Source organism: Chiloscyllium plagiosum, unplaced genomic scaffold (assembly GCF_037043375.1).
Source record: "Chiloscyllium plagiosum isolate Xiang-an unplaced genomic scaffold, Cpla_swu_hap1 HiC_scaffold_1, whole genome shotgun sequence".
In the NCBI taxonomy this organism is placed as follows: Eukaryota; Metazoa; Chordata; class Chondrichthyes; order Orectolobiformes; family Hemiscylliidae; genus Chiloscyllium; species Chiloscyllium plagiosum.
Genome location: NW_028270139.1, coordinates 94,859,771 through 94,882,491, shown reverse-complemented (window position 1 = coordinate 94,882,491; position 22,721 = coordinate 94,859,771). Strand labels below are relative to the sequence as shown.

Sequence of the window (22,721 nt, the reverse complement as noted above, 5' to 3'; positions counted from 1 at the left end):
TTAAAGGTCCAAAGCCCCTGTGAGAAAATATAAAAGTGAGGAGTGGTGGGTAGTTTGGGAGCAGCAGGTCGGTAATAATTAACACGTAGTGCAGCAGGATGAGTAAGGGGCCAGGATAGCATGGTGAGTGAATGGGGGTGGGGAGCACCGAGTTCAGGGTATTGTGTTCGATGGTGAGTTTGGATCTGGAGGGACTGTGATTGGGGGAATAAATTGAACAGTTACCCAGGAGTTGGAACCAGTGTAATTATGAAGTCCATTAAGTGAAAACCCTCCCAGACTTATGAGTCTAAATCAGATTTGGAGGCTTTTGCAGAGGTTTAGGCACATGGCAATGGTCCATTGGAAATTCCTGCATAATCAGTGCGTTGGGACATCTAAGCGGTCCTGATGAGTATCTCTCAGGCTACATCTGGTCTCCAATTATCCAGAGAGGAGAATATCTGGACCCATTTCTGCCAAAGAGTTGCAACCAAACTATCTTTCCCAAAGATTTCTTGCTTAGTTAATTAAGTAAAATTTATTTTCAGCATAAGTATAACAATAAATAAAAGTACTGCATTATCTGAGGCTAGAGACAATGACAATGGGATTAAAGTGTCTTGTTAATTATCAACTCGGCCCAGTTAGGTTGTGTATGAACTGCCTCCATAAAGTCTTGAGAGTGCCACAGCTCACTGTCTAAATCATCTCAAGGTTTTGCCTCTTGCTGGACTTCGCAAGAAATTAGACACAGTAGTTCTTTAATAGATTTCAGAATTTTAAAAATCACTTTAAAACATCTCCAATGCTCCTCCTGCCTACTGATTAAAAGCTTTCTGCAACAGTTGCACAAGTGCTGGTGGCTACAGTGCTGCATAAGTACAACCATTTCTGATGTTCTTCTGGTCAGAAGCAGAAGTGAGTGTTGCAACATACCCTAAATATGCTTTGTAAATGGCCAGGTGATCTGAATTAGCCAATGCCAGAGCTGATTTTGCAAGGTTAGCTTCTTCTTTCCCATTTATTGGCGTAACAAAGGGAGATTTCTCAGCCATGGCTGCAGCTATGGTTGCCTGGAAACAAAGTATACATTTGTAAACCCACATTTTATCTAAACTGTGAATAAGTTCAGAAAGCATAACAAAGATTACACAAAGAAATAATTTTTTCCAGCACAGCAAATTCGGAATCTTTTATATACCAAATATCCATCAGAAAGTGTTGTCCATGACTGCCAATAATGCCATCCTAATTTCCATTAACATAGTGCCTTTGACATTATTCAAATATAGAGCTGAAAATGTGTTGCTAGAAAAGCGCAGGAGGTCGGGCAGCATCCAAGGAGCAGGAGAATCGACGTTTCGGGCATAAGCCCTTCTTCAGGAATGAGGAGAGTGTGCCAAGCAGGCTAAGATAAAAGGTAGGGAGCAGGGACTTGGGGGAGGGGCATTGGAAATGCGATAGATAGAAGGAGGTTAAGGTGAGGGTGATAGGCCGGAGTCGGGGTGGAGGCGGAGAGGTCAGGAAGATGATTGCAGGTTAGGAAGGCAGTGCTGAGTTCGAGGGATTTGACTGAGACAAGGTGGGGGGAGGGGAAATGAGGAAACTGGAGAAATCAGAGTTCATTCCTTGTGGCTGGAGGGTTTGTAGGGGGAAGATGAGGCGTTCTTCCTCCAGCTGTCGTGTAGCTATGGTCTGGCGATGGAGGAGTCCAAGCACCTCCATTTCCTTGGTGGAGTGGGAGGGGGAGTTGAAGTGTTGAGCCACGGGGTGGTTGGGTTGGTTGGTCTGGGTGTCCCAGAGGTGTTCTCTGAAACGTTCCGCAAGTAGGCGGCCTGCCTCCCCAATATAGAGGAGGCCACATCAGGTGCAGCGGATGCAGTAAATGATGTGTTTGGAGGTGCAGGTGAATTTGTGGCGAATATGGGAGGATGCCTTGGGGCCTTGGAGGGAAGTAAGGGGGGAGGTGTGGGCGCAAGTTTTGCATTTCTTGCGGTTGCTGGGAAGGTGCCGGGAGTGGAGGTTGGGTTGGTGGGGGTGTGAACCTGATGAGGGAGTCACGGAGGGAGTGGTCTTTTCGGAACGCTGATAGGGGAGGGGAGGAAAATATATCCCTGGTGGTGGGGTCCGTTTGGAGGTGGCGGAAATGACGATGGATGATACGATGTATATGGAGGTTGGTGGGGTGGTAGGTGAGGACCTGTGGGGTTCTGTCCTGATGGCGATTGGAGGGGCGGGGCTCAAGGGCAGAGGAGCGGGAAGTGGAGGAGATGCTGTGGAGAGCATTGTCGATCACGTCTGGAGGGAACTTGCGGTCTTTGAAGAAGGAGGCCATCTGGGTTGTTCGGTATTGGAACTGGTCCGCCTGGGAGCAGGGCAGAGACCAAGGAATTGGGAATATGGGATGGCGTTTTTACAGGGGGCAGGGTGGGAGGAGGTGTAGTCTAGGTAGCTGTGGGAGTCAGTTGGTTTTTAGTAAATAGCTATATTATTCAAATATAGCAAGATTGCTCGCAGAGGCCTACTTATAAACAGATGCCAAGCCAAAATAGTTTGGAAGAAGTGATGAAAACTGCCAAAGCTATTGATCTTACGGGGCCCTCAAAGAAGAAAGATGGAAGTTTTTAAACAGAGAATAATAAGAAGGCTGAAGGCTAGACACTGATCATGCGACAGGGAAAATTTTGGTGAATGGAAAGAGGACATTTAGGGCCCTGAGGTCGTGACTGAAATCAGGATGGATAAGGCCATTGACACAGCGATAAGAATTTTAAATCTGATACTTCAGTGAATCAGAAATAATATTGGTCGATGGAAACAAGGGTGAGAGGGGAACGTAATCTGGCGCAGCATTAAAAAATCAACAGATGTGTTGAAGTTTATAGAGGGTTTAGAACAGTAGTCACTGTGCACAACATTGGATTAATAATAGGCGAGTACTTCAAATATGAATGGGCTAAACTTGGTACAGATGATGATATATTTATTAAGTAAAAATATGCATTTGATTCGTGATGATGATGATACTGGGTCATACATAAGACAAGGCCAAAGTCACCAACAATCTAATTTGACATGAGATGATGGCCAAGGTGGGTCATAAATTTCTAAGGCATGGTTTTAATATCAGACATTGAACCGGCAAATTCACTCCTGACAATTTTTAAATGAAGGAAGTTGTGACCCATAGTAGTCTAGATCACAGATAACTAACCTAATAGCATCAAGACAGTAATGGGTGAGGTTGATCACTGCCAATACATACTTTAAAAATTGACTACATGATCAAATTGAATGTAAAAACTGAACAAAAGACTTGGCTATTTTTGTCTTAATATACATTTAGATTTTGAACTTTTAAAAAAATATGATATTGTTTTGTTTAAACTCAATGTATTCATTTAACATACTTACCACAGTTTCCAAACAGCCAAAAATTGCACCAAATATCAACATTTTCCCAATTCTCACATTTACTGGAAGGGCAGCAAGATGCTGACCTAATGGTGTGAGTTTAGCTTCGTTGATTTCACAGGCTCCAATTTTCCTCAGCAAATTCATAGCATTACTAATGACCTGGAGCTGTGGTGGATCTAAAGCTCTGGCAAGAAAATCTTCTGGGGATCCATGATTGCATTTCTAAAAAGAAAAGCAGACAATCTTAAGATCATAATCTGTAAGAAAGTTGTGAGCAGAATTAAATGCTGACAAAAAATGATCTTATCTAGTTTTATTGGCTGGAATGATGAATGATGGGGCATGGGGAAGGTTTGATCTTCAACAGTTTGAAGTTAGAGGAAAGAAAAGCTTAGCACAGAGGGTGCTTGTAGAATTGGAGGAAGTTAATGAAATGGTATGGCTATGAAACAAATTTAAACAATACAGCAAGAATTTTACTATAAAAATTGGAAATGTTTAAGCTGTGTAGACAATGAGAACAGGTGTCAATGACCAATGCTATTTTATATGCACCCTCCCACTAAGAGTGACCACTGTTAAAAGACACCATCAAGCTCAGACAGTAACCAAACAAACATTGGCTTTAGTTCAAAGTTATGCTGGAGAAAAATGATAGACCTACAAGACCAGGCAGAGATGCACAACACAGCACATCACACCACACCACACACAGGGATATAGGATGCAAACCACTCGTTAGACAGTCATTTCACAAATAAATGCCAGCAAAAATGTGGTAGTAAAATAACTCAAAGCAAGACTTGGAGGAAGCCAAACAGTCACTGAAGTAGCAAGTCAAAGAGGTTGAGATCTCAAAGAAAACAAAAGTGATTAGAGAGGCTAGACAGTTATTAGAACAGGTTATGAAGGCTAAAACCTAGACAGAATTAGGAAAATCAGGATGTAAAATCACAAGCTTTAAAATGAGCTAGAAGTTCTCAAGAAACAAAACAGTAAATGCTGAGAAGATTTAAAATACTCAACACAGTCAATTAGTGGATAACCAACAAAACTTGGCTGCACTATGTCAAGATAAGCATATTCTCCAAAAACAACTGTAATCAACTGGGAAAAAAAAATGACAACACAACAGGGGTGACTAACAAGATCACCAATGTCTGAGGAAATCACTGGCACCTTCACAGAAAGTAACCATTGTGGGATCTGGACATTTCTGCAAATTATCTAGACATTATGAAGACTCAAAAACTCTTATTATTGTAAATAGCTAAACTTTCATTTAGAAAAAAGGTGATGTTGTATGTATACCTTGTCTTTAAAAGAGTTCACTGGAGTTTCAAACTCCATGTGCGCTGTGTATACAATGTTGTCACTGCCTGGCATTAGTCTGCTGGGGTTATAAGGCTGCACATACAGAAATAAGTTGATTTGCTGTAACATTCACTTCATAATTTGAAACATGTTTTACTGTTTCGAATAAAATTACTCAATCCTTGATAAGTGTTAGTCTAATAAAGTTGAAACTTTATTGCTGGAACAGCACAGCAGGTCAGGCAGCATCCAGGGAACAGGAGATTCGACGTTTCGGGCACAGGCCCTTCTTCCTGAAGAAGGGCCTGTGCCCGAAACGTCAAATCTCCTGTTCCCTGGATGCTGCCTGACCTGCTGTGCTGTTCCAGCAATAAAGTTTCAACTTTGATCTCCAGCATCTGCAGACCTCACTTTCTCCTCGTTAGTCTAATAAACAATCATGACCATGACAAGTGGGACTTGGGCAAAGAAGTAGATAGTTTTGAATGAGATAAAGTACGTAGAGCATGAAAGGTGAGAGAGGCCAGCTTGGGCGGCACTCTGTATGGATTGAATAGAAATAACAGCTTCGTATTTAGATCAGTCCACCCTGGTACAACTTACTAACATTTTTAGAATTCTAAGAACACCCAATGCTGCACTTCTAGCAAGATCCAGCCTAGCTCATTTTCAAAGGAGGGTGGGGATGGGAGTGTCATCTTTTTCAATATTTTGACGGGGTTGAACTAATTAACATTTCAACTTATCTGCTGAAACAGTAGATTATTATAATACTCCTGACTTAGATTCCTTCCAGTTTTACACTACCCATTTTTAAAGAAAACTGCAAACTCTTAGCTTCACTTCTTTTCCACCAAACATATCCTGACAGTTCAATTACTTAAAATTACTTCAATTCTTAGGAAAGTTGCTTAGCACATGCTAACTCTACCAAAGGATTTCTTGGTATTTGGGAGATTAAGCATGCTTTTCTCTCAGATTAGGAGACATTGTGACAGAATAAGAGGACACTCATTTAAAACTAAGAACTGAAGAAATTTCTTCCTCCATAGAGTAGTTAAAGTCTGATACCTTCTACACCAAAGAGCTATAGAGTCAAGTTCACTGCAACTATTTAAAGAGGGGGTAGGTAATTTTGAAATATAGGAAAATTGATTGCTATGCTGAGACAGCACAAAAGACCAGAGACCAGTTGAGGCCAGTGGTCTTGTCGAGTTGTAGGGAATGGTTGAGGGGCTGATTGGTATATCCCCACTCCCATTTCTTATGCTCTTATATAAAAGATACACTGCAGCAGTTCACCAAAGATCCTTCAAAAGCATCTTTCAAAGCTCCAGATGTCATCACCTAGAAGGTCAAGTGTAGCAGATGTATGGGTATACCAGCACTCTGCTCCCTATTCGGACTTTCAAAGGTATGAAGTAGGAGTAGAACTAGGCCATTTAGCCTCTTAAGCATGCTGCACCATTCAAGAGGATAATGACTGATCAGTTTGTGTTTCAAATTTGGGCGACATGGTGGCACAGTGTTAGCACTGCCAAGGCGCCAGGTTAAATATCACTCTTGGGTGACTGTGTAGTTTGCATATTCTCCCTGTGTCTGAATGCATTTCTGTCAGATGCTCCAATTTCCACCCACAGTCCAAAAATGTGCAGGTTAGGTCGGAAAGTTTTCGGAGGATTTGTGCAGACTCAAATGGGCCAAATAGCCGCTTCCCGCAATGTAGGGATTCGATGAAATTCCACACCTCACTTGCTTTGATAAACTTTGATTCTCTTATGGAAAAACACCTATCCACCTCTCTTAAAAATATTAAATGAACCTGCTTCCAATGTCTTCTGAGCCCTTCTGAAATAAAGATTATCTTCTCATGTCTGTCTGAAAATGTAACTACTAATTTTAAAACCATGTGTCCTAGTCTGGAGTCACTCATAACAGGAAATATCTTATCTGCGTCCATCTTCTCACGACCATTCAGGATCTTGTAAGCATCAATCAAATCACATCTCTCTTCTAAACTCAAGCAGAAACGAACTCCACCTGTCTAGCTAATCCTCACCATCAAACAATGTTAAACTGCACAGTCGCTTCAAGGGCTTGCACCTGCCAATTTGTGCCAATGCATTCTCTTGCAGTTTTTCAGTCACTGCAATGCATGAACCTCGGAGGCTCAATCAGCAACTGGAGAAATTAGCAGGAATGCAGTTGGCGAACCACTCATTTGAGATATATAATACAGTAAACCTTTCTCTTTCACTTCGAATGTATTTAGGTCCTTAGTTGAATAAGGAGACTTGTAACTACAGCACAGCTTCTTCACTGATTCTAGGTCAATATCCTAGAAATCCTTTTGTAACAGTACTGTACTTGTGCCAACACCAGATGGACTTGAGTTGTTCAAAAAGTTGCTCATCACTTTTCAAGAGCAGTTAGGGATGGGAAGCAAATGCTGGCCTTACCAGCAAAGCTCACATGTCTTGAACTAATAAAAAAAAGTTTGATATCACCCAAAGATAAAATCATCTGTTTGATGAATATCCAAACACATGAAAAATTCACTCCTTCAATTCCAGATCTACCATAGCTGCAGTGATTACAATTTTAAAAATGCATTGCAGAAACATGCCTCAGCTTTTTCTACAGCACTTCCCAAACACTTGACTTCAAACATCCAGCAGGACATAAATAGCAACATGATATTAAATGCGATCACAACTGAAAACTCTCTTCTAGATCACACCATTCTGATTTTGATGGGTCATCATTCCGCAGGAATGGAGGAAGGTTGAGAAGGTGGGGCCATCATGGTTACTTCAGCCAACACAGGTATTTAAAATGCGCTGTTACCATCACTCTTCACTGCAAACCAGCCGACCAGCTAACTAAAACCTGCAGCTAAAACCATTACTGTATGCATTATAAAGCAACTGACTTAACTAGCTGCCCAACATCTTACGCTGCCTCAAATCAATAAGTTCAGGAAAGATCGATATACTTGCGGTCATCCTGACATGTCACCCCAGCAACCATTGCTCCTTTAAGCTTGGCATTTTTAAAGATGATTTAAACATAAATGTATTTTAATTTACATCAATAATGTTTGACAGAAAACAAACACACATATGGTAGATGAATAATACACTAGCTTTACACAACTGTTTGAAATAAAATGAGGTTTAAATGTCATTCTTTACATTTAAATATATAACAGACTAAGTGATAAAATGTTTTGCTGTACAGCCAATATGTCAGTCATTAAGTATTTGAGATGTGTATAAGAACATGTTACCATGATATGAAGACAAAGTTCTTCCAGTGGAACTCGCAGGATTTCTGGGACTGAATAATCTATGAAACTATCATACCTGAAGAAACAAAGCACAACATAATTTTTTTAAAATAAACCCAACATACAATTAAATCAACTTAATTAATAGATAGATGTGCATAAATGAAATGGAGGTTAATTCTTATAATTGAAAATATTTTCAACACATGACTAGCAAAGTTATTTCAACCAGAGTGGCAATAAAGGCAAAACATTTTCTTTACAAGCAAACTGTTTAATTAACATCAATAAATTAAAAATTATTGCTGAATGAATAAGTCCAGCTCTAATCAAAGGTCACAACCTGAAATGGTAACTGTTTAATCTTTTCACCGATGTTGGTAGACTTGCTGAGTATTTTCTGTTTGTATTCTTCTTTCATGGAAAAATCTCTAAAATCTGCTCTGTAATTTCTCTGTTTAGCATTGTTCTCCTTTAAGTTACTTAGGGTGTAAATCTTTAATAATTTTGTTCATAGCAGCACATCACAGTACCTGACCTGACTGGCACCATTTTGGAACAACCGCTTCAACTGTGATTTCCAGCTTTTCCACTGTTGCATCTCAGCCCAAGATCTGCAGCAGTAACTGCTGTGTCCCTCACCCAACAGTCCTGCCCTAATACTGTAAAGTCTGCAATCTGCTAATGAATTAGTTCTCCATTTTAAACATCAATTGAAGGGTGGCAAAGGCTCTTGATGAGTGACTGCATTGTCCATCAAGTAGCCTGGCATTGATTGAACTGATCAAACCCTGAAGGAAATAACTGCTTGACAGAGAATGCAGCAGATGATGGAAATGTGTTGCTGGAAAAGCGCAGCAGGTCAGGCAGCATCGAGGGAATAGGAGAATCGACGTTTCGGGCATTAGCCCTTCTTCATTCCTGAAGAAGGGCTAATGCCTGAAACGTCGATTCTCCTGTTCCCTAGATGCTGCCTGACCTGCTGCGCTTTTCCAGCAACACATTTCCATCTCTGATCTCCAGCATCTGCAGACCTCATTTTCTCTTCAGAGAATGCAGCAGGCAATGTGGGAACCAAACAGAGGGAAATGCATTTGACATCGTCCTCATAAAACAAGCTTTGGCAGGTGTATTTGTCCATGACAGTACTTGTAGGAGTCGCCTTTGCATTTTTCTTGTGATTAGTAATCCCATTTTTAAAATGTAATTCTTGGGATGTAAGCTTTGATGGCCTTCCCGTCCCAAGTTACCCTTAAGGTGTTAGTGGGTCGCCTTCTTGAACTGCCGCAGGCTATTTGCTGTGGCTAGATCCAAAATGCTATTAGAGAGAGAGTTTCAAGATCTTGACTCAGCAACACAGAAGGAATAATGAAATTTTTCCAAGTCAAGATGGCATGCTGCTTTGAGAGGAACTTGGTGATATTCCTGGACATCTGCTATCCTTGTCCTTCTGGATGGTATTGGTTATGGTTTAACAGCTGCCCCATTTAACACCGGGATGATGGAGGCTTTCTTCAAATGTGAAGTATTCACAACAATCTTCAATAAGAAGTGCTGAGCAAATGATCCACTGCCCTCCTCTAGAAGTCCCCAGCATCACAGATGCCAGTTTCAATTCATTCCACATGATATGAGGAGTTAGATAGTGACACTGAAAGGCCATGGGTCCTGACAACACACTGAAGGTAGTCCTGAAGACTTCAGAGAATCATCGAGCCCCCAGGGTATGGAAGCAGGTCATTCGGCCAATTGAGCCTACACCATCCCTCTGAAGAGTACCCCACTGAGACCCACCTCTCAACCTTATCCCTGTAACCCTGTCTTTCCCATGGCTAATCCACAGAGTCTGCTCATCCCTTGACATGAAGGTCAATTTAGCATGATCAATCCACCTAACCTGCACATCTTTAGACTGTGGGAAGAAACCAGAGTACCTGGAGGAAACCCATGCAGACACAGGAGAATGTGGGAACTCCATATTCACCCAAGGAGTAGAATCAAAACCAGGTCTCTGGTGCTGCGAGGCAGTAGTGCTAACCACCATGTCACTGCAAACTTGTGCTCCAGAATTTACTGCTTTCCAAGAAAAGCTGTTCCAGTACAACTACAATACTGGCATCTACAAGAAAACTGCCCAGGTGTGCTCTCTTAAACAAAAAGCAGGACAAATCCAACCCAACAAAATACTGTCCCAACGGTCTACTCTCAACCATCTTTAAAGTGATAGATGGTTTCATCAATAATGCAATCAAGCACTGAGCACCTGCTCAGTGACATTCAATTTTAGTTTCACAAGAGCCACGCATGGATGGAGCCACTCCAAGGTTCCATGCACAGTGACCAGCACAGCACACTGATCACAAAATTGACTTTTGGTTCCAGAAGTCACTGCTGAACACAGGTCTCAGAGGCCCACACAGGAGGGGAACACTGCTTGCAAATACAGGTTAACAGCTATGATCTTATAGAGACTTCAGAGACATGGTTGCAAGGAGATCAAAGCTGGGAACTAAATATTCAGGAGTCGGTGAATTTTCAAAAAAATAGGCAAGAAGGAAAGGGTGGTGAGGCAGCATTGTTGCTACAGTATGATACAATATCAAGAATCTACGTTAGGCTCCTATTTATTGACTACAGTTCCGCCTTCAACACCATAATTCCAAACAAACTGATCTCTAAACTCTGAGACTGAGTTCTTGGCTCCCCTTCTGTAACTGGATCCTCAACTTCCACAGACCACAATCAATAAGAATAGGCAACAACATTTCCTCCACCACAATCTCCAATACTGGTTCCCTCAAGGCCGTGTACTCAGTCCCCTACTATACTCTTTATATACCCACAGCTGTGGCCAAATCTGCCCCAATTACAAGTTTGCTGATGACACCACTGGCTGGATCTCAAACAATGACGAGACAGAATACAGAAAAGAGACTGAGTACTTAGCAGTATGGTGCAAAGGCAACAATCTCTCCATCAATGTCAGCAAAATGAATAGCTGGTCATTGACTTCAGAAGCAGAGTGTAGGGTATGTCCCTGTCTGCATTAAAAGGTGCTGATGTGGAGATGGTCGGAAGCGTCAAGTTCCTGGGAGTGATGACCACCAACAATCGGTCATGGTCGACGCAATTCGACACGATGGTCAGGACAGCAGAGCAATGTCTCTTCTTCCTCTAAGATTAAGTAAATATGGCTTGTCCACAAGGACTCTTACCAATTTTTAATAGATGCACCATAGAAAGCATTCTATCTGGATGTATCACAGCATGGTATAACTATTCCTCTTCCCAAGACTGCAAGAAACCAGAGTTGTGAACACAACCCAGTCTATCATGCAAACCAGCCTTCCATCCATTGATTCCATTCTATACTACCCACTAACAGAACTAAGCAACTAACAGAATCAAAGCCCCTCCCACCCTGGTTCTTCTCTCCTCCACCTTCTTCCATCGAGCAGATGTAAAAGTTTCATATACAAATAGACTCTTCCCTACAAATAGACTATTCTTAATTCTAAACTCGCTTTGTGTACCTTTTCTGTAGCTGTAACCCTTGATTCTGCTGTCCTGATGCACTATGTATGGTACAATCTGCCTGTACAGCATGCAAAACAACACTTGTCACTGATTTATTGTTGTCACATATACTGAGATATGATCAATCAAATGATCTTGAATAAGAAGATGTAGAATTCATATGGGTAGAGATAAAGAATAAAAAGGCCAAGAAAACACTGGAAGTATGAGTTTATAGGCTCCTTAACAGTAATGGCACAGTGGTCGGACAGAGAATAAATGAGGTAGAAGAAATATCACATTGGGGGGTGGTGTTGGATGCATTAGAATATATGAAGGTGAATAAATCTCATGATCCTGACCAGATATATCCAAGAACACTGCAAGAGGCGTGAGAAGAAATTGCAGTGGCCCTGATATTTTTGCACCATCGCAAGCCACCTGTGAGGTCCCGGAAGACTGGAGGGTAGCCAACGTTGTGTCCTTATTAAAGAAAGGCAGCAAAGAAAAGACTGAGAACTATAAACCAGTAAGCCCGATATCTGATGGAGAGATGATACTTGAGAAGATTAGATTACATTACATTACAGTTTGGAAACAGGCCCTTCGGCCCAACAAGTCCACACAGACCCGCCGAAGCGCAAACCAACCATTACCCCTACATTTACCCCTTACCTAACACTACGGGCAATTTAGCATGGCCAATTCACCTGACCTGCACATCTTTGGACTGTGGGAGGAAACTGGAGCACCCGGAGGAAACCCACGCAGACATGGGGAGAACGTGCAAACTCCACACAGTCCGTCGCCTGAGGCGGGAATTGAACCCGGGTCTCTGGCGCTGTGAGGCAGCAGTGCTAACCACTGTGCCACCGTGCTGCCCACAAGATTCTGAGAGATAAGATATACAGTGGTGACCCTGGAATACGAACGCCCTATTGTTTGAACAAATTGGAATTCGAACAATTATTTCGAGAAAATTTTGCCCTAAAATCTGAACACTTTCAGAATCTGAACACCACGTACCGTTCAGGCCGCACACTGTTTGTTCAGTTCGTCCCGGGAAATAGTCGTGAAAGCATCTCTTGTGTGTCCATCACTAGTTTACCTCGTGTTTTCACCTTGATTTGTGCTGGGGTTTTTTAATTATCACCCTTGTGCATTCACCATGGCACTCAAGAAGAGCAGTGAAGCAAATAAAAGTAAGAGGAAGTCAGTGAGAACCTCAATTGAGTTGAAGAAAGAACTTATCGTTAAGCATGAGAGCGGTATGCGTGGGTCCAGAAACTGATTAATGCACTTTCCATTATTTCTTATGGGGAAGAGAGTTTCGGAATCCAAACTTTTCGCAATCCGAACAGCCTCCTGGAACGAATTAAAGTCGGATTCCAAGGCAACACTGTACAAGCATTTAGAAAGACAGGGTTTGATTAGGAATAGTCAGCATGGCTTTGTGCGTGGGCAATCATGCCTCACAAATTTGTTATAGTTCTCTGACGAAGTGACTAGGAAGGTTAATGAGGGCAGGGCGGTAGATGCAGTCTTTATGGATTGCAGTAAGGCCTTTGATAAGGCTAAACATGGTAGACCGTTCTGGAAGTAAGATCGCATGGAATCCAAGGGAAGCTGGCAAATTGAATACACATTTGGCTTGATGGTAGGAAGCAGACAGTAACAGTGGAAGGATGCCTGTCAGACTGGAGTGTCTCAGAGTCACTGCTCGGCCCATTTGTTTGTTATCTGTATCTATGATTTGGATGAGAATGTACAAAACAAGACTAGTAAGTTTGCAGATGGCACTGAAATAGGAGGTATCATGGACAGTGAGGAAGATTATCAGAAATTCCAGCAGGCCCTTGATCAGCTGGAGAAGTGGGCCGAGAAATGCCAAATGGAATTTAACATAGCTAAATGGGAGGTTTTAGATTAGATTAGATTAGATTACAGTGTGGAAACAGGCCCTTCGGCCCAACAAGTCCACACCGACCGGCCGAAGCGAAACCCACCCATACCCCTACATTTACCCCTTACCTAACACTACAGGCAATTTAGTATGGCCAATTCACCTGACCCTGCACATCTTTTTGGTCTTGCATTTTGGAAAATCAAATCAAGGCAGTTTCATGGTGAATGGTAGGACCTTAAGGAGTGTAGTGGAACACAGGGATCTTGGAGTTCAGGTGCACGGTTCTTTGAAAGTGGAGACACAGGTAGACAGGATAGTGAAAATGATTTCTGGCACACTGGCCTTCATCAGTCAGGGCATTTTATGTAGAAGTTGGGAAGTCAAATGCAATTGTACAGGACATCAGTGAGGCCGCACTTGGAGTATTGTGTTCAGTTTTGATCACCTTGTTATAGTAAGGAAATTATTAAACTGGAAAGAGTGCAAAAGGAATTTACAAGGATTGCCAGAACTCAATGGTCTGAGTTATAGAGAGGCTGGACAAACTAGGACTTTTTCCTTTACAGCGTAGGAGATTAAGGGGGGATCTTACATAAGATCATAAGAGGCCTGGATAGGATGAATGCACTCAAGTCTTTTTCCCAGGGTTGGGGAATCAAGGACTAGAGGGCATCAGTTGAAGGTTAGAGGGGAAAGAATAAAAGGGAATATGTGGGGCAACTCTTTTTTTTTTACACAGAGGGTGGTATGCATGTGGAATGAGCTGCCGGCGGAAGTGGTTGAGGCGGGTAATTTTACAACATTTGAAAGGCATTTGGACAAATACATGGATAGGAGAAGTTTAGAAAGATATAGATCAAGAGCACAAAAATTAGGTTAGCATTGATGGACATTTTGGTTGGCACATCTTCTGCCTTGGAACACTTCAACCCCAGGGCATCAGTGTGGATTTCACCAGTTTCCTCATTTCCCCTCCCCCCACCTTACCTCAGTTCCAACCTTCCAGCTCAGCACAGTCCTACCTGCCAATCTCCCTTCCCACCTATCCGCCCCACCCTCCCCTCCGACCTATCACCTCCATCCCCACCCCCATTCACCTATTGTACTCTTTGCTACCTTCCCCCACCCTCCTCTCCAACCGATCACCTTCATCCCCACCCCCATTCACCTATTATACTCTTTGCTACCTTCTCCCCAGCACACACCACCCCACTCCACCCCCAATGTATCTCTCCACCCTCAAGGCTTTCTGCCGCTGTTCCTAATGAAGGGCTTTTGCCTGAAACATCTATTTTCCTGCTCCTTGGATGCTGCCTGATCTGCTGTGCTTTTCCAGCACCACTCTGATCTAAACTCTGGTTTCCAGCATCTGCAGTCCTCACTTTTGCCTGTTTGGTTGGCACGAACCAGTTTGGGTCAAAAGACTGTCTCCATGCTGTCGGACTCTATGACTCCAACTAATGAGGGCATGCAATAATGGTGGTACATGAATTCTTTAATGACTTTAATGTACATGGGGACAATTAAATTGGCAGATTCCTATAGCAATACTTAAAGGTTCCAACTAGGGATCTGGCTATTTTGGATCTCATGATGTATCATGAGGCAAGTTTAGTAAATTATGTAGTAAAAGATCCCCTTGGGTCAGTGACCATAACACGGTAGAATTTAGCATTCAGTTTGAGAGAGTGGAATTTGCAAAACTAGATGAAATAGCTTGTAATATGTAATGTAAGAATTGTACAAATATGATATATCTTGCATAGTCAAGTGTGACCATCCCTATCTCAAAGCAAAACGTTTCACTTCTGAAGTTCTGATCACCCAACTGCCAAATTAAGGTTAAAAATCAAATTAATTCAATCTTTGACTGAATTCCAGCTTCTTATCCTCCTCTTGTCCCCTGGTCATATAATGCCTTATTTCCTTTGCAACAAATTATCCATTCCTCTGCTCCACTTATCAACTTGCCTCTATTTTCCCTGGAGCAATACAATGCAACATATGCTATTTTGCAGAAATTGGAGATATTTTCTAATCAAACTAACCAGGACATCTCTGGAGCAGGTAGGATTTGAACCTGAGACCCCTGGCCCAGAGGTAGGGATACTAACACTGCAATAGAAAAGCCCTTTACTGTACTTGGGAAAAAATAATTAATGTTATAGACTTTGAGTACTCACCTTTCTTGGGTATACAAACGAAAACAGAACCCTTCTCTGATACGGCCAGCTCGACCCTGCCTCTGAAGAGCATTGGCTTTGCTGATGAAGGTCTCCACCAGTGAGCTCATTTGGCTACTTTCATGATACCTACAAACATTAAATTACATGTATATTTATATAAATTTATTTTAAAATTTATTTCAAAGTATAAAAAATACTCTTTATGTGGATAATTTAATATGTTATTCAGTATGTTATGCACTTCAAAACAGATACTTGAGCCTTAATATAACAAATTAAAAATTCTGACAGTAAAACAACTTTTAAACATATTTCACAACTTGCATTGAATTATAAAGTCTGAAAGTCTGTTATAACCTATCGTAAGCATAAAGTGAATGTTTATAAAATACTTGGTTATGATCAAACCTGTTCTCCTTGGTCTTTCCAGAATCAATGACAAAAACTACATCAGGTATTGTGATGCCTGTTTCCGCAATGTTTGTTGCCAGAACAATCTGAAAGCAAAAGGCACAAAGGGTAAATTACATTAATGAAAAAAGATGGCTACAAAGCAGGTCAGAGGCTGGGAACAAAAGCAGCAAGTTATAATCTGAGGGTGGTGGTGGAAAGATACAATTGTAGCTTTCAAAATGAATTGTCTATTTTTTTGGAGAGGGGAAAAAGGTTGCTTTTGATGATGGCAAAAACAAGAGAACAAACTTGCTAAGGAGCTCTTTGAGATGGACCAAATACATCTAAGTATTCTATGACTACAAACCGTGTATTTATACTGATTACCAATCGCTGGTATACCCTTATGCTGTTATTATTTGATTCTGTGACTTCAGCAATGAAAACTGAAGAAACTGGAGTTCTGTAAACGTGATACAGCATCAAGGATGTGATAAAACAATTCTTACCTTTCTGACCCCTTGTGGTGGGACTTTGAAAGCTGCAGCTTGATCTTGAGATGAAAGAATGGAGTGCAAAGCAATTATTTTGAACCTGTAGATGCAGCAAAATAAGGAGAGAGTTTATAGAAATGTCATTTCAAAAGAAAATCAGGCTATTTTGTTGGATTGTCAAATTCTTAAGGTCACTAAAGCAGTCATGCTCACAAACTCCGATACCTAGGATTCTGCTTTCCCCTCTGCAACTGGATCCTTGACTTCCTGACCCACAGACTGCAATCAGTAAGGATAGACAACAGCACCTCCTCCACAATAATCCTCAACACTGGTGGCCTCCAAGGCTGCTACTCCTTATACACTCACAACTGTGGCTAAATTCCGTCGCAACTCCATTTACAAGTTAACTGATGACATAACCACTGTGGGCGGCATGGTGGCACAGTGGTTAGCACTGTTGCCTCACAGCGCCAGAGACCCGGGTTCAATTCCCGCCTCAAGCGACTGACTGTGTGGAGTTTGCACGTTCTCCCCGTGTCTGCGTGGGTTTTCTCCGGGTGCTCGGTTTCCTCCCACAGTTCAAAGATGTGCAGGTCAGGTGAATTGGCCATGCTAAATTGCCCGTAGTGTTAGGTAAGGGGTGAATGTAGGGGTATGGGTGGGTTGCGCTTCGGCGGGTCTGTGTGGACTTGTTGGGCCAAAGGGCCTGTTTCCACAGTGTAATGTCATCTAATCGGATCTCAAACAATGGCCAGAGTACAGGAAAAAGATAGAAAGCTTAGTGACATTGTGTAAAGACAACAATCTCTCACTCAATGTCAGCAAAATGAAGAGCTGGTTATCGACTTCAGGAAGAGGAGTGGAGGACGCACCCCTGTCTGTATCAAAGGTGAAGATGGTCGACAGCTTCAAGTTTCTAGGAGTAAATAGCACCAACAATCGGTCCTGGTCCATCCACATCAATGCTAGAGTCAAAAAACCAAACCAACACTTCTATTCCACAGAAGGCGAAGAAAGTTTGGTATGTCCACAATGACCCTGACTAATTTTTATACATGTGCCACAGAAAGCATTCTATCCAGATGCATTACAGTTTGGTATGGCAACTGCTCTTCCCAAGACTGCAAGAAATTAGAGATGTGTGAATACAGTTCAGTTAACCACTAAAGCCAGCCTTTCTTCCATTTACTCTGTCTACATTCCTGTGCTTCAAGAAAATAGCTAACATAATCAAAGACCCCTCCCACCTCGGTTGTACTCTCTTCCACCCTCACATACCAACTGAATCAAGAACAGCTTCTTCCCCAGTGTTATCAGTCTTATTAACCAACCTCGCATAGATTATCTTCCTCTGCACCTTCAGTGTATCTGTAACACTATATTCTGCATTCTGTTCTAATATACGCCAAGTATGACTTGCCTGGATAACATATAAAACAATATTTTTCACTATTTCAGTACATGACAATAATTCAAATCAAATCAGAAAATCTGGACAGCAAATTGCTCAGTGGGGATTACCAATTGAGCCACACAAGTGCCAGGGAATGACTATTATTAACAATGCAGACACTAACCATCTCTTCTTACCATTCAATTACATTGCCACTACTGAATTCACCCACCATCAACAGTCTGGACGTCAGAACTAAGCAGATACTTCATTGTACCAGCCACATGAACACTTGGCTGAGAGATACAAGTCAGCGGCTGGGTATGCTATATAAAGCAATTTACTGCCTAATTCCCACCAAACTTTTTTCTCCACCTACAAGGTGCAAATCAGGAATCTGACAAAATACTTTCCACCTGTCTGATTGCGACCCGCTTCAAAACTATATAAGACAAAGTAACATGTTGAACTAACATCTTCAGTGCTGAAAATGTGTTGCTGGAAAAGCGCAGCAGGACAGGCAGCATCCAAGGAACAGGATAATCGACGTTTCAGGCATAAGCCCTTCTTCAGGAATGAGGAAAGTGTGTCCAGCAGGCTAAGATAAAAGGTAGGGAGGAGGGACTTGGGGGAGGGGCGTTGGAAATGCGATAGGTGGAAGGAGGTCAAGGTGAGGGTGATAGGCCAGAGTGGAGTGGGGGCGGAGAGGTCAGGAAGAAGATTGCAGGTTAGGAAGGTGGTGCTGAGTTCGAGGGATTTGACTGAGACAAGGTGGGGGGAGGGGAAATGAGGAAACTGGAGAAATCTGAGTTCAGATTTCTCCAGTTTCCTCATTTCCCCTCCCCCCACCTTGTCTCAGTCAAATCCCTCGAACTCAGCACCACCTTCCTAACCTGCAATCTTCTTCCTGACCTCTCCGCCCCCACTCCACTCTGGCCTATCACCCTCACCTTGACCTCCTTCCACCTATCGCATTTCCAACGCCCCTCCCCCAAGTCCCTCCTCCCTACCTTTTATCTTAGCCTGCTGGACACACTTTCCTCATTCCTGAAGAAGGGCTTATGCCTGAAAGGTCGATTCTCCTGTTCCTTGGATGCTGCCTGTCCTGCTGCGCTTTTCCAGCAACACAATTTCAGCTCTGATCTCCAGCAGCTGCAGTCCTCACTTTCTCCTCTAACATCTTCAGTATCCAACTCAATCATTCATTCACTCCACTACTGGTGCACCATGGCTTCAGTATGTGGCATCTACCAGGTGCACCGTATTAATATGCCAAGACTTCTTACGCCAAAGCACCACTCAAACCAAATGGACAATAGTAGTCGAAAGTAGCTTATCACATATTCATAAAACATGATGCACCTTCTCAAGGACAACAATGAATGACCAATAAATGCTGTCCCTGCTAGCAATACCCACATTTTGAAAAACATGCAACCCTTATTACCTAGAAGAATGTCAGTAAGTGTGTGGGAACTAATTATCTAAAATACCAATCATGCATTATCCTGACTTGGAAATATGTATTACAGCTCCTTCAGCGTCACTGGACAGAAGTTCTAACTCCCTACCTAACAGCAGAGTGGGTGTATCAAATCATATGGACTGCAGCTGTTCAAGATGGTAATCAACGCCAAATTTCACTGGGCTGTTCTCGTGTTTCACACATGATGACGGTATCAGCACACCGATCACGTCAATGACCTTTGGTGTCAGAAGTGACTTTTTCATGGCCTGAGATGCCCACAGAGCCAGGAAGAAAATTAGAGGGAACATTGCTCAAGGACAATGAGGGATGGGTATGAAATGTTGAACTTTCTTGTAATACTGTAATCTATTTATTTCAGACATAATTTACATCCGTAATATAATGTCACATGTATTCTTGAATTTCCAAAAATACATCACACTTCCTCCACCAATAAACATACTTTCAATCTGGTGACCCGAGCAAATTAAAAATCTGAATAAAGCATTAAGTTACATAAAGTTGAGGAAGAACACCCAGTAATTTGTCAAAAATTGGGTGCAGAAATGGAATAGTGTTGCCTAAGAAGTCGAGAAATGAATGCTCAGAGCTCAATGAATGTACATTGAAACATTTAAAGGAGAACACAAAGACTTAGCATAGGGAACCTAGAAAACATGGATTGACAGTGAGCTATTAAAGACATTAAAATTTTATATCAAATGTTAGACATGATGACAAAGAGTTTAAAAAAAGGGCTCAGTGGCAGCTCCCTTGCTGATCAAATTATTGTGAATTTATTTTCCACCCCAATGGACTATGGGCATAATCTAGGCTGAACTCCAATATATTACTGAGGGAATGCAGCGCTGTTGGAAGCCTCATCCTCCCCTTGGAAAGGAAATAATGGGTTCCTCAACTCCATGCAAAAAGAGAAATTCTCTCATTAATCAATACCTCTCAACATCTTTTTATTAGCAAAATTGATTATCTGGTCACTGTACACAAATTGATCACTTATTAAAAACTTTAGAACAGCGATAATAAGAAAGTACTTAAAATTGCAGTGAAACACTTTTCAGCTGTGGGCATGAAAACACAACGTTTACGCAAATTCTTGCTTTCTTAAACATAGGAATTGCGATCGGCTATTCAATCAATCAGGTGTGTCCCAACACTTAATGCAATAAAGACTGATCTAACATTCTAACTAAACTCCACACTTGTTAAACAAAAGTACATAAATATTCTAATGAAGACACTGTAGCTAGTCCATTATACGTTGTGCACATTGAATAAATTGACATATTTACAAGTTAAAAAGGGCCATCAGTTTTGCTGTGTCATGGGAAGGTGCACCTCAAGGCTCGTGCAAATACGAAGTCAGCCTATTTAGAATATCAGAGCACTTGTTCCCAGTGCAAGAGATAGACTGATTAAATACAGCCATCAAGCTCCATTTGTGCACCTGCAGTTGCACCCATGAAATCATGCCAGCTGTGAAATGCAGCTTCAAGTATAAAGCCTGAAAGGCTTTTGATGCACTTTTAAAAACTTGATGCGCTTTTTAAAAAAATCTGCAAACTACAAGTAATCTTTCCTATATCTTGAGGCCATTACCCCTAAAAAGGTGATGGATTTTGATGTCAATAACTTTTGATGAAGTATGATCAGACATATTTCAGCCAAATTAACAAGTCTTTTGTCAGACCCTTAAAAGGAAAGTGCTGTTATCTATATGCAGGAAAAAAGGAGAGCCTCTTAAAGATGATCAGAGGTGAGCAAATGACAGGAAAGTACATAGGATCTATTAAAATGCGTGTGAAAAGATCCATATAAAATGCCAAACTATCAGCGATTTAAAAGCTACTGTCAAGGGTTCTACAAATCTACCTTAATTTCCTTGGCCACGGTGGCTTGTTTATTTATATCTACACATAATACACAGGAGATGAGTCTAAAAGCCACAATTTTGTGCATTTTATTCCTGCTCTGCCGAGTGGTTTCAGTAATGAATGTAACCATGGTATAATGGTATCCTGCAAGCTTGTGAAAATCTTTACTGATGGGTAATATGGGTCATCAGCTACACATGGGTTTCCAGAAATTAGTTCCCAATAGCCTGGTATTTTCCCATAATTCCTACACTTACGTCACTTATATTCGATGAAGGAAGGCAGGCAGAATCATCTAGTTCACAATGAACAGCTGAGTTTACCCACGTGGTGCTGAGATCAACGTCAGTACTTCAATGGAGAAGCCAGATTTGCAACAATAGAGCTGGTAGTTAATGGACAATCAAGTTTTTGTGTTGGCTTCTATTTATTATGATCAGAATGCTGTATCACTGTATGCCTCTCTGTCAGACCTACAATTATTCTTGGTTGGATATTTGATCCATAATTTTGATGAGACAACTGCATAGTCTACTGAGGGCAGTAGTCATGGGAGTCTGCATCCATGCTACTGCACATTCTTTCAATTTCATCTGTGGTTTATGTACGCCCCAATTTTTTTTTCCAAGGTATTGCTTGACCCAGAAACAAGCCTGCAAAAAAATATATTTTTGAAACTTTTTGAGAAAAGCCGGAAAGTTGAATGCTCAATCCTTTGATAACTAATTTAGGCATTACTTCAGTACTGTATTAAGATTTCATTGTATTACATAGGGTCTTTCGTTGACATATTAAACCCAAGGCCCTGCTTATCTGTTTAGGTGGACAAAGTTCTCATAGCACTATTTGAAGAACAGAGAATTGTCCAAGCATCGTGACCAACATTCTTCACACCAAAGGAAAGATGATCTGCTCATTCAGCTTTTAAGTTCTGTTGTATGTAATTATGTGAAAATTTTGACTGTTCTCCTGGATATAAATGGCTCTGTATGAAGATGCTAAAGGCTTAACATAAATGCAAGTTCTTCATTGAATATCAAACTGGGAAAAGCTATTTTCATGGAAAATAATGCTGTTATTGTTATTATAATGACCTCAGTCGAAGAACTAAATCACTCCTCGAGGATTAATTAAATTAATTAGTTTATTTAACACAAATGAAATACATTATAAATTATAAAACAAACATTTAAGCAGAGCAACTGGCTTCATTTTATGCTGCCCATACACTTCTAGCCACATTATTAGGCAAAGGTGCAGCCTTATCTCTACACAGTACCCAAGGTTTTCAAGCTAAAGTCTCTTAGGTGCGAAGGTATGCATACAAGAGTTATTACCAAACGTTTCAGAAAATCTTAAAAGCACAGACTGTTTGTGGGAAGAAGGGAAGCCTTAAACTCACTGTTCAGCCAAAGGTTACTGGACAGACCAAATCCTAGCCCATTACTCGCTCAAATGTGTCTGC

At 41.5% G+C, this 22,721-nt stretch overlaps 1 protein-coding gene across 1 annotated transcript in view; it reads right to left on the bottom strand.

The window, feature by feature from the left end:
* Positions 1-22,721, bottom strand: part of dhx29 (DEAH (Asp-Glu-Ala-His) box polypeptide 29) — a 127,735-nt gene that overhangs the window by 33,632 nt on the left and 71,382 nt on the right. Inside the window, exons 17-22 of the mRNA XM_043688629.2 lie at positions 16,513-16,597; positions 16,019-16,107; positions 15,608-15,736; positions 8,003-8,078; positions 3,397-3,621; positions 919-1,055 (exon numbers count right to left, since the gene is read on the bottom strand). Coding sequence (XP_043544564.2) covers positions 919-1,055; positions 3,397-3,621; positions 8,003-8,078; positions 15,608-15,736; positions 16,019-16,107; positions 16,513-16,597 — 741 coding nt within the window. The remainder of the gene's footprint in view (positions 1-918; positions 1,056-3,396; positions 3,622-8,002; positions 8,079-15,607; positions 15,737-16,018; positions 16,108-16,512; positions 16,598-22,721) is intronic.